Genomic DNA, 13,621 nt, shown 5'->3' on the forward strand with positions numbered 1-13,621 from the left:
GGACATAGCTGGGCAATTTTCCACTTTTTGGGTAGATGCCACTGTTGTAGCTGTATTGGAACAGCTTGGCTAGCACTGTGGCTAGTCTGGAGCACAAGTCTTCAATCCTGCAGTCGAGCTTTTACTGTATCCAGTGCACACAGCCATTTCTTGATATCAAGTGAAGTGAATCAAATTGGCTGAAGACTGCTAACCACTGTTCCGCCCCATGTCTGTGCCTATGTTCTTCAGGATTTGGCCAGCTTGGTCAATAATGGTGCTACTGAGCCACTATTGGTGATGGATATTTATTTATTTTTTTATTTATTTAGAGATACAGCACTGAAACAGGCCCTTCAGCCCACCGAGTCTGTGCCGACCAACAACCACCTATTTATACTAATCCTACATTAACCCCATATTCTCTACCACATTCCCTCAATTCTCCTACCACCTACCTACACTAGGGGCATGATGGTGGGGACTTTAGGAGGAGGCTGAGATGAATTAATCACTTGGCATTTTTGGCTGAAGATCATTGTAGACGCTTCAGCATTGTCTTTTGCATTCATGTGTAAATGGGGTTTCACATGGAGTCTTCTATCATTTGTTTAGTTGCCCAGCACCATTCATGACTGGATGTGGAAGGACTGCAGAGTTTTGATGTGATCTGTTGGTTGTGGGGTTTCGCTTAGTATATCGTATGTTGCTTCTGCTGTTTTCACATGCAAGCTGTCCTGTAGTTTCACTATGTTGGCACCTCATTTTTAACTATGCCTGGTGCTGCTTCTGGCCTGCTCTCCTGTACTTCTTATCGAACCAGGGCTGGCCTCCTGGCTTGATGGTAATGCTATAGTGAAGAATGTACCAGGCCATTAAATTACAGATTGTGGTGGAGTCCAATTCTGCTGCTGCTGATGGCCCACAGTGCCTTAAGGATACCCAATTATGCACTGAATTGTGCTCTGAACCTGTCCAATTCAGCACAGTGGTAGTGCCACATGAGGCAATGGAGGGTTCCCAGGTGGGACATTGTGTTCACAAGGACTGTACAGCAATTACTCCAGCCAGTACTGTCATGGATATATGCATCTGCAACAGGTAGATTGGTGAGGATGGTTTTTCCATCATGTTGGTTCTCTCGCCACCTGCCACAACCTCAGTCTGGCAGCTATGTCATAGAGTCATAGAGAGATACAGCGCTGAAACAGGCCCTTCAACCGACCATCAACCATCCATTTATACTAATCCTACATTAATCCCATGTTCCCTACCACATCCCCACTTTCCCCCTACCACCTATCTACACTAGGGTCAATTTACAATGGCCAATTTGCCTATCAACCTGCAAGTCTTTGGCTGTGGGAGGAAACCAGAGCACCCGGCGGAAACCCATGCAGTCACAGGGAGAACTTGAAAACTCCGCACAGGTAGTACCCAGAACCGAATCCGGGTCGCTGGAGCTGTGAGGCTGCGGTGCTAACCACTGTTCCGCCCCATGTCTGTGCCTATGTTCTTCAGGATTTGGCCAGCTTGGTCAATAATGGTGCTACTGAGCCACTATTGGTGATGGATATTTATTTTTTTATTTATTTAGAGATACAGCACTGAAACAGGCCCTTCAGCCCACCGAGTCTGTGCCGACCAACAACCACCTATTTATACTAATCCTACATTAACCCCATATTCTCTACCACATTCCCTCAATTCTCCTACCACCTACCTACACTAGGGACAATTTACAATGGCCAATTTACCTATCAACCTGCAAGTCTTTGGCTGTGGGAGGAAACCCACGCGGTCACATTGAAGTCCCCCACCCAGGGTGCGTTATGTGTTCCCCCGTTCTTCTTCCAAGTGGTGCTCAACATGGAACTATACTGATTCATCAGCTGAGGGAGCGGTGGGTGGTAATCAGCAGGCAGTTTTCTTGCCCTGGTTTGATGCCATGAGATTTCATGGGGTCCAGAGACAATGTTGACTCCCAGGGCCACCCTCTCCCGACAGTGTACCACAGTGCTGCCACCTCTGGTAGGTCTGTTTTGCCAGTGGGGCAGGACCTGTGGAATTCTCTACCACAGAAAGCAGTTGAGGCCAAATCATTAAATATATTCAAGAAAGAGTTAGATATAGTTCTTGGGGCTAAAGGAATCAAGGGATACGGGGAGAAAGCGGGAACAGAGTTTGGACGATCAGCCATGATCATATTGAATGGCGGTGCAGGCTCAAAGGGCCGAATGACCTACTCCCTGCTCCTATTTTCTATGTTTCTATATCCAGGAGGAGTCTGGGATATCGGCTGTGAGATATGATTCTGTGAGTGTGACTGTGTCAGGCTGTTGCTTGATTTCGTCTGTGGGTCAGCTCTCCCAATTTTAGCACAAGTCCCCAAATGTTAGGGAGGACAACTTTGCAGGGTCGACTGAACTGGGTGTGCCTTTGTCGTGTCTGAATCCGATGACGAGTAGTCCATCTGTTCTTTTTAAATTATATTTTGTTGTTGTGCTTTGGCTTGGTGATGGCTTGCTAAGTCACTTCTAGGCAGTTAAGAATCAACTTTACTGTGTGTCTGGAGTCACATGTAGGCCAGACCAGTTAAGCACAGCAGATTACTTTCCCTAACGCAGGGGTCAGCAACCTTAATAATAAGGAGAGCCTTTTATAAAATTTAGTCAAAAACCCAGTATCTGGTACCTGTTACTCAAATGCCAGTAATAATGAAAAACAAGACAAACACATTTCGACAACATTTTAAAGGTCTTTGCAAAAAATTGTTAATTGAATGTTAATTATAAAAATGAAATGAGCAATTTAATTACCATCAAAATTGGCTCGATCGATCAAGGTCGGGAGCAGCACGCGTCCTTAATGATCTGCATGTGGCTCCGGAGCCGCAGGATGCAGACCCCTACAATCCAGTCATTACATGTACCATTGCTGACACCAATGTTTTATGCAAGATTTATTTAATTAACTGAATTCAAATTCCCCAGCTGCCATGGTTGGATTTGAACTGATCATCAATCCAGGTCTCCTGATTACCAGTCCAGTAACATAAACACTATGTTTATTTTCCCAGTACTGCTGGATCTTTTCTGTTTCTACTTTTATCTGCACCATCAGTGATCAAGTTCTCTATATCTTTCAGTCACAGTACAAATACAAATTCATTAGTTTTTTTTTAAACTGGTTGCACCCTCAGTTTAAATTAAAAGCAAACTTGTTTGCCTGAACTTAGCTTTACCCTTAGCTTAATAGTTCTTATAAAAATTACATTTAAGCATTCTAGCTGAACCAAAGTATTACTGTGTGCACCTCAAATGCATATTGACATGTTGTCTACAATTTGTGGTAATAGGTATACAATAATATTGAAAAATTGTTTCCAGATAGATGCGAATGATGTTGATGTCTGTTGGTTTCTTGGCTTTTACAGCTCATGGAAGCTGTGTTTAAAACATCTGGACTGAACTGGTTGACTGGCTTCTTTGTTTCTTAATGATGTCAGGAGGGAAGCCTGCACAGTGTCGGAGAAAGATTACGAGTCTGAATTCACTTAGCAACCCTGAAAATGCCAGATGTCCAAACTGCCCCACACGCATAGCCTAGCTGGCAGGGTGATCACCTCCGTTACAAAAAAGAAATGTTCTGAAACACTGAGAATTTTATCCACAGTGAAAAATATTTCTAAAGTAAAAATTATTAGTGATCAGACTGCAATATAACTTATCTCATTTACTGCTGTTGTCAGGAGGAATGTAACATTTCAAGGTGTCATTAGGCTCTTGAAGTGTAAACACTAACATCTACCGCAAGTATGGAAGATTATTAGTTGTCGAAGAAAGGTGTGTAATTTTCTATAACCTCCTTATTAAATAAAAATGGAGTCTTGAGTGATGGGAGGAGTGAAAATTGATCTACAGGGCTTACTGGCTCCAAATTCATGGGGGTGATTGTTTTTCCCACCATCAACTGTGGCTCATTTATTTTCAATTAACAAGCGTTGACCATTATATTTGGGTAGCAGCATGAGTAGTCAGTCTTCATGTAAGAACTTGAAAAAACTTAATGGGTTATTGGGGTGAGAGAGGACTTGAGTTCACCAAAGCTGGACATGACTCCATCCTCACTCAATTTAAGAATCGTGTTTTGGGACATTTTTCCCCCCCATGTTTAAGTGCTTTGCTTCAAAATAAAGTTAATCTGCATGGCTAAAAGTTCACTGGTTATAGGCATTGGAGATCTGAGAACTCTCATCACATATTAAGCATCAATTCCAGGCAAGTTAGAGCCAAGCAGAACAAAATTGGTATTGGTTATTTTTCCTGTACTCGAGCGTGTGAAATTACTTATTTTATAGATTATCATCATTGCAAATTCTAGCTAATGTCTGAAGCACATTTTTTCATTTCCTTAAAAATGCATGTCAGTTTTCTAGGCTTATTCAAACTGTGCTACTCTTGTCAGTCCCACATTTACAATTTAACTAAATCTCATTGATTTACTGAGTAAAATTGAAGCTTGAGTATAGATAAGAGTGTGTAGTGATTTTTTTTTTGAAAACCCTATAGCTATGAATTATGAATTATTTTACTATTGCAATTGTTGGCAAAAATATACTTAGTACAGTTTAGAACAGACTCCATGGGGATGGTTGGGGGGGGGCGGGGGGTGGGGAAGGGTGGATGGGATGGGAAGGTGAGGAAGAGAATAACATTTTACTACTCAGCACTTGTCACTAATGAGTTTAGTATTGTGCCAATGAAAGAATCCAGTTATTTCAAATATCCTTTACTTGAAATCTTCTCTGTAAATTCATGCAAGCAGCAGGACATCAAAGGGTACATTCTCCTTCATAATCTAATGTACATGGATAAATGGATGAGTATAACAATTGATGTCTAAGTCTACATTTTTGTTAAAATTAGTAAACGGAGGTTACTATATCTCTAAATGAACTGATCAGAATCGTTGTAAAAAAGAGTCATGTTTTCTTCTGACAAGTAGTTTTAGAATCATGGGCCTGAAATTCCTCCATAAGTGAAAATCAAGTAATTCTGTTTACTTTATTTACAAAAATCTCTTGGTGATTACACATTTCAAATGTGCATTCCTATGTTTTCTTTTTAGTAGGCTGTTAATCATGGAGGAAAAACAGACATTTTCATTAAAAAAGAAACTCTGCTTCATGAATCCCGTAAAAAAAAAACAAATGCGAGGATGACTATTTAAGAGTGCACTGGCGAGGACTGAGCACGGCAGGGAACATACCAGCCGTTAAGAATTCAGTGCTGAGCATCAGTCATGGGTATTTTCCACAATAAATTACCCAGAGTGACTCACCTGTGAGTGTGATTAGTCCAAGAAACCTTCTGAGAAGAGAATCACGATGTCATTTAGATTTGCTAAAAACAAAACCCTGACATTTACATGTAAATTGGCTGGATTTTTAAAATCACATTTATTTTAGTCTCAAAGGAAATTGAACAAGTAATTGGAATCAGTATAGAAGGTATTAGCAGTATATCACGTAAGGATTAATGTACTGAAAAATGTTAATGGAAATTAAATAATTATCTGATATTCAATATTGATTAAGTAATAGGCACAATTAACAAATACTCTACATAAATAGCTAAAGCATGAAAATGTAATACAAATGTATCAAAAATAAGTTTAAGATATCCCATATGTATCAGTGTGGGTAATCCTAACGACAGTGTTGTTTCCTTCATCAGTGTGTTCTCAAATAGGCTTGATTTGTAGCAAATCTAAAAATATTGTTTCTGAATTTTCTGCTAATGCTATTTAATTTGTTGTCATTTCAGTCTCGCCGAAAGGATGTATTTATCCAGGAACGTTATGGGAGGTTTAATCTCAGCGATCCTTTCCTGGCTCTCCAGAGAGACTATGAAGCAGGTGGTGGTGATGGCAGCAAAGATAAGCCGCCCATCTGCACCAGTCCCCTATCCATATTGGAAATAGTCATGGGTCACTGCAAAAAGATGCAGGAGAGAATGTCTGCACAGTTGGCTGCTGCTGAAATTCGACATCGAAAGGTAGGTGGTAGGCTTTACCTAAATGGTTTTCATTTCCAGCCAGTTATCAGTGCAAATTAAATCATCACTGGTTGTTGAAATGACTCAATTGAAAGAGTAATGTAGCAAATCTGTTACTGTATCCTGCACATCCAAAGCCTTTAAATATCAACATTTGAATTCTTCAAAAAAGAAGTTGGGTTTTAGACATGTTTGTTTCTTGGAGGTTGCCAGAACAAAGCACAGCCATGCTGTTCATAATTAGGCCAGAATTCATGGTTTATTAAGATGAGCCCTATTTATAAAATCAGGAGAAGGGTTTCACAGAGTTTGTCATTACTTTTCATTTGTTAGGTCATCTTGGACTTTGAAGAGGAGAGGCATAAACATGCCCAAGATGCAGCCCAGGGAGATGATGTTACATACATGCTAGAGAAAGAGCGTGAGCGGCTTTTACAGCAGGTGTGAAAATAAGACTTGCTTGAAATTATAGCAACTGACTTTTTAGTTAGCTGATTGGAATAATTTAAGGCTTTGATTAGAATGTTGCAAAAGCCATTTAGCATTCTTGAAAATTTGAATGGAAGAATACCATTGCTGCAGTAATAATTTACAATAGTGGTGTGTGCCAGATAAAGTTACTGTTAGCTGAAGACTCAGCATAACTTGATCAACTACTTGACATCTGAAACTGATTTTTTTTTTTCACGATATCTGTATACCATGTGCTTAATGTGTCAAATGTGAACTGTATTTATAACAGGGATACAGAATTATGACAACCAGCAATTTTACATGCGTTGAATAGGAGCAGTCCCTGATAAAATGTCTAGAGATTTTCTAACTGATACATTTTCAGTGTACATTTTTTCAGTTTATAAAATCGAAGCCCAGCTATACTACAGTTTAATAGTTAAATATTTTGTGTAGACCATTTGATTGGTGCATTGAATGATCTGCAGATCTTCAGATTATGCTCTAACATGATTTTTTTCCCCTCAATTTATTTGGCTATTTTAGCAGTTTTTTACCCACTGGCCCCAACCACATGCATTCCCCTGTTCACTGAAGAAGGAATTGGTGTACTTTCAGCCCTTTGTTAGAGGAAACTGCTTGGCAATCTACTGAAGATCGCATGCCACAGTTTCACAGAAATGCCAGGAGTTCTGCTAATGTCCTGACCAACATTTCTCTAAAGAACTACCACCAAAAATATATTAACTGATCATTTAGCTCCTTGCTGTTTTTGAGATTTTGCTCTTCTGTGTCCTGATTCATTGACTAACCCAATTCCATTCAATAACAATTTCTATCTGTATTCAGTTTTGTAAACATTAATTTTACATGGGGTATTACAGGTTAAATTTTAATAGAATGTGTGTGGTTTATGCTTTTATTGAATGTTTCAAAAGCTATGCGGAGACTCTGCCAGCAATCTCTTGCTAGCTAAGTTTATAAATTCACCTTGCTATTTGGAGTTATGAAACTTTTGCACAGTAGTTATCTCCCTACCAATAATTGTGTTATATTAAGCACTGAAAAGAACTCTTCTACATTTAAAAAAAAATTAAGATCCGTCTTCTGTGCTCCCCATAAACGTGTGCATGTATTTTTTTTTTGCTCCTCTTACTATACCACATCTAAATGAAGTATAATTTAGATTGCCTATAGTGGCTTCTGTTATTAGGTCTGTCTCTTTTATATTCCACTGAGAGATATGCTGTGTTATGTCCATAAATTGATTTAGCCTCAAGATTTTCAGTCTTTCGGAAATAGAATATTTTCAAAGTAGAATATTACAGAGCAACAGAATGCAACTGAAGTTACAGTGCAAACTGGTCAAATCATCTCCACAAAATATTGAAATAATTGTATTGCTCTAATGTGGATTTGATACTTAATTTCTGATATAGCGTTTTTTGGCAGCAATATGCCAACTTTTAAAAGTTTAATTCATAATCCATTTCTTAGAGCATGGCTGTGTTTTATTTTTTGGTGCATGTTGGTCAGATGAAAGTGCTTAATATTTTTCCCTTATCAATAAGGTATTGAGTGAGTGCTCAGAGTACTCCCCACAGGTTTCTGCTGCTGTAAAATGATACAATTAAATTTTACTGATGTATATTTATTCTTTGAGGGGCATTATGTTTTGGAGATCAAACCTGTGGGTCAATGCAAAAGAACTCAAGAAAATGAAGGGAAACTATAAGATAATTTTTAGAAAACATTGTATGTAAATATAAAAAGTCTAAGACTTTATCTGTCCAAGGAATGTGATTTTATCAGTCAATGTGCATCATCTGTATGAAATCAAGACAGACTAAGAAGTACAATCTGCAAATATCTAAATATTTGCAATGGAAAAATAAATGAGAAGTTACAATGTTTATATTAAAAATTGAAATGTAAGGGTAGTAAATGTGAGATTTAGATCTTTCCTTTTCTGTCCACCTTCACAAAGTCTTCCAACTTTTTAAAATCCTATTTAGCATAGTTACAGGACACAGCATACTTCTTCATTATTTTGAACCTACACTGTTACACCAGCAATTTGTTCAAAAAAATGCAGTGTGAAAAAGACCACAACTAGTAATTTTCCTTTTAAACTATTATTAAAATGTAAATTACGTATCATGGTACGGCATATTCAATTCTTACAGCAAATACTTATTCAGTGTCTTACTTTTTGGCCAGTTGCATTGACCCCATCCAACATGCTTGATGTTGAATCTGAAGTTCACTGATTAAAAATAGCTCACACATTAATAATAAATCTTAAAAACCTACAAAAATATAGATAATAGAACACCACTGAGAGCCATAAATTGCACAGATGAACTTTAAAGCCTATTAATATAAATTTTATGCTGGAAATGTTTTAGATGCTAATTGATTTTTTATGAATTCTTTTCAGGTGGAGTTTGAGAAGTCTCAATTTAAACAACTTGAGGCAGAGAATAAAAATTTGTCCATGCAGTTTGAGGAAGAACAAATCAAAAATAAACAACTTGTAATGATGCTGGTGAAAGAGTGCAAACAGCTTGCTGGCAAAGTAGTAGATGAAAGCCAGACACTAACGGATATCACCAAAACACTTGATGAAGAGCAAAAGAGGACCAGACAATTGGAGGAGGAATTGATGACTGAGAAAAAGAAAAGCCTACAGATGGAGGCCAAAATGGAAAAACAGCTCTCGGAGTTTGACATTGAAAGGGAACAGCTGCGTGCCAAACTTAACCGTGAGGAAAACCGTACCAAAGATCTGAGATTAGAAGTTGAGAGTTTAAAGAAAATGATTGAGCTTAATTATACAAAAGAAGATGGAACAACTTCATTGACTAGTAATTTAAATAAAGACATGGCTATTGGATATGCTAAGCAAAGTATGTTGTCCGTTGCTTCCCAAACAGAAACTTTTGTTGATATTTCCAGTGAAAGTAACACTAAGAAGACGACCTTAACAGTACCTGTTAAACCTCCTACCATAAATCCTGTATCAGTGGGGGGTACAAAACTGAACATGTCTAGCAATACAGCATTATTAAAGCCAATCAGTGATAAACTACTAGCAACAATTAATTCAGAAGAGATCATAACTACCACAAAAACCAAAGTTGTTCCTTCCAGTTTGGAGAATGGACCCTCAGTCAGCACCAGTCCTGGTCCTTTGTCTGGGGCATTACCACACTTGGTGGGTGGTACATCCATTGTGCTGAGCAATACCATAGTTCCCTCTCCTCCTCCTTCAGGAACATCATCACCATGCTCTTCACCAGGATCAACTATGCAGAGTTTGAGTTCACCAAGTACTTGCACAACTTTGCAACCAGGATTGAGTCCAAGAATTCAAGCTGCTCGATTTAAATTTCAAGCACAAACTATGGACCAGGAAAAACTTGGCTGTGCTGTAACGGGGTCCCCGTCGCGGGATTTATCTCCCACTAACCGGGATAATTCTCCTGCCAAACAGCTGGCTCGGAACACTGTCAGCCAGGTTCTTTCAAGATTCACAGGTCCACCAAGCACAGTTAAGCCTCCTTGTACAAACAGTGCATCTCCATTTGGCACAGAAAACCGAAATCTTACTGTTAGTAACTTAAAACCTGGATTGGCACATCCAACAACAGGTGAGAGCTCATCTTATCCACAGGTTGTTGGTAAAATTACCAGTTCTTTGAGTGTCTCCCCTGCTGGATTAAAGTCTCCTGCGGGAGCAAGAGTTGACCGAGGAAATCCACCACCTATTCCTCCAAAAAAACCAGGACTATCACAGACTCCATCCTCTCCTCATCCACCATTAAAAGTTTTTATGGATGGGAGTCGTTCCCCAACTGTTGGGTTTAACACTCGGATTGAAGGTAGAACCATGGCCTCATCCTCTTCCAGTCCACATCCAGGAGTTAAGGGAACTAATGAGGAGATTCTTCCAAAGACAACATTGCCACAATTGCCACCTAAGCCAGCAGTAGATATAGCATCTACTGGCTGTGCTGTCCCTGCCGTGGCTGCATCTCAGGTGGGTGCTCGGCCTTCCTTATCCCCAGAACTGAACCAAACAGCATGTTCAGAATGTTCCCTCATCATCACCACCATCGCCTCTAGCACCTCCATTGATATTGCTAGTACAACCAAAAGAACCTCATCCACTAGACCATGTGACACAGACAATCTACTGATCACATCATCAGGTAAAGGGATTGAAATACTATGTCAGTTCTTCCTTCCAGTACAACAAATCTGAGGATAAATGCAAAAATGCCTTTCTTTCAAGGTACTTATTGATTTTATTTTCCTTAGTCTAAAACAAGGCAAAAATCAATCCAATTGAAACACAAGTTAAAATAAAATATCGGTCAGATCAAGAAAAGCTTTTTGAATTGGTTAGTTTTAGGTTTTCACATAAATACTATCCTGTTAAAAACAATTCTGAAATACTATATAATTTATATGTGAAGTTTTTCCCCCAATATAATATCTTTTTGCTTTTATTTATTATGGACCACTAGTGAATGTTAAGGTGTTTTCACATTTACTTACATAGTCACAGGTTTCATTATGGCCCTAAAATGGATAAGTCTTCACCGAAAAGGAGTATCATCATCATGAAGAAGTATTTGAAAAACCCATAGTGCAATGGCATAAATCTCAACAAAAGCATCATTTCTTTATGTGTGATATCTTGTAACTCCTGAGTAACATTTTCATAACACTTCCATGAAGATTCTGCCCCTGAAAGAAGACTGGTTCATCTGTGCATCGGTGGATTTTCTAATGATCCACCTGCAGCAGAGACTTCCCCTCTTCAATGGAAGAATCTGCTGTCTTGAGTTATGTACTTACTATAGGTGAAGGGGATCCAATAATGTGGAAAGTGGGGATTCAGATCTTCATAATTTTGTTTTTTAAACGATCACACATTTTCAAATGAAGATTTGGAATTTTATATAAATATTTTTCCACCTCAAATTTTTCAAGATTCTGTTCCCTGTTCGACTAGCCTTGTTGCAAAATACTTGATCGGTGTCCAAGTTATAATTGTATTGTATCCAATCTTAATTGGCATTGAGGATAAAGAAAAACAATGACTTATTGGATCTGAAATTAACCAACTCTGTCACTCACTGATGCTGATGCCAGCAATTGTATTTCTATCCCTGGGACCTTGTGATCAGTGCATGTCATGCAGTGCTTTAAGAAGCTTCCACCTTAGTAACTGATAAATTTGTAGTCCATGCAGCTTTTATCGCTTTGCATTTTAAAAGTCTGATGAACGTAAAGTTGTATTACCTTATTCCCCTTTATGCTACTGAGCACTTGAAACACTGTCATACATGTGTTCTAACCAATCAGCCTTGTGCATTAGCTGTTTGCATTAACCCTCTGCATACTGAATTTATTTTATACTTGCTGAATATGCTTTCCTTTCTCATGCACAAATTGAAAATTAATGGGATAATTGTGAAGATGGTGGATTGTGTGTCATTATAACACCTGTTAAAATACCGAATGTACTTTATCCGAATTGTATTGAAATTCAAAAATGCTGCTTAATAAACAACCCTGGCACACAAAGGGATGCAGATAAAAATTGCACTTGTATTGCAATCTGCCTACCTTCACCTACTTTGCTTTATTTGTATTAACAATCTGTCATTGGTTTTTGTTAATGATCATTTTAATGACCATTTACAGAATGTGATGGGGTTAGTTGAAAACAATTTCTTTTAATCTTGTTTTTTTTTTTGCAGCCTTTTGTTCAAGGAAGGATACACAAAGCCTTCCGTACATTATGCAATAAGCTTCACTCACTTAGCAAACTTACCTCTAAATCAACAGATTAATGGTGCAAAATAAATGTCTAACTGAATACTTTGTCTGCTATTAACCTTTTTAGTTTGGGCACCTCCAAGTACTATTTATAAATAGAATAGGAATGCATTGAAGATCCAGTACAAGACCTTCAAGTTGTATACCAGAATTCTTAAAATAAGTATCCTGATAGTTACAGAGTTCATTTTTCTATTGATTAGTTTTTAAATAAACTAACATTAACATAATTTTCAGATTAATTGCTCCTGTATGTACAGTTGATTAACACATTAACAACTACGTTTTCAATGAAGTACTCCTATATGTATAATGTCATTAGATGTTTTCTAATGGTGTGTTTTTCATCTTAATTGTGAAAAGCTATTAATCTAAATAAAAGCAATAACACTTTAATCCATTTTAGTCCCTGCAAATAGACATTACCAAACATATTTTTAAATAATGTGATATTTATGGTTTGAAAGAAAATGTGAAAATAATTAAACTTAACAGTTCTGTTGTTATGACCTATTTACTTTTCCCCATAGAAACAATTGAAGTAAAATTGCTAAAATATGTCTTTAGAAATTTGTTTACAGCAATGTAATTTTCATTGTGCACAATTCCGATATAGCTTCTGTTTAAAACTTTCAAATCATTAATTTGCAATTAAAATATACATTCATTTTAATAATCCCAGTGTGTTGTAAAATATAGCCAGTCTATTTTTATAATAAAAGATTGGTTATATTATTTCTAATAAAAGGCTTCATATTGAATAACTAAAAACACTGACTTTGATCATGAATTGTAACATGCTTGTTTTTTCACTCTATTTCACAGTATTGGTGCATGCAAAAGGATTTTATTCACTTATTCCTTCCCCCTATAAATTTTTCACTTTAACTCACAGGCAGGTCACCCACCCTAATTCCTTCGTTAATGCCTGGTGGTCCTGTCCCCCTGGGTGGCAGGTCCACTCTGCTTCACCAAGCTGCTGCCCAGGGAAATGTCACTTTATTGTCAATGCTGCTAAATGAAGATGGAATTGATATTACTCATCCTGATGAGGAAGGTTCATCTGCCTTGTATTCTGCTGCTAAAAATGGATATACAGGTAAATTTATTTTATTTTGATTGCTAGTTGTAAACTTAAATGTTAATTTGTATTACTGCACTATTTCTTAAAATAACTTCTGAAGCATGTTTCTAGTTTGAGATTTGCAATTTTAAATAACAATGAAATATGTTTAAATAATATTTAAACAGATTTAAGCACAGTTGATGATGCAGAT

General features: G+C 37.6%; 1 protein-coding gene across 1 annotated transcript in view; it reads left to right on the forward strand.

The window, feature by feature from the left end:
• cttnbp2 (cortactin binding protein 2) overlaps window positions 1-13,621 on the forward strand; it is a 223,908-nt gene that overhangs the window by 90,623 nt on the left and 119,664 nt on the right. The window contains 4 exon segments of the mRNA XM_068050528.1: window positions 5,808-6,038; window positions 6,372-6,479; window positions 8,932-10,705; window positions 13,240-13,443. Of these exon segments, the coding sequence (XP_067906629.1) occupies window positions 5,808-6,038; window positions 6,372-6,479; window positions 8,932-10,705; window positions 13,240-13,443 (2,317 nt within the window).

This window comes from Heterodontus francisci, chromosome 18 (genome assembly GCF_036365525.1).
Source record: "Heterodontus francisci isolate sHetFra1 chromosome 18, sHetFra1.hap1, whole genome shotgun sequence".
Classification (NCBI taxonomy): Eukaryota; Metazoa; Chordata; class Chondrichthyes; order Heterodontiformes; family Heterodontidae; genus Heterodontus; species Heterodontus francisci.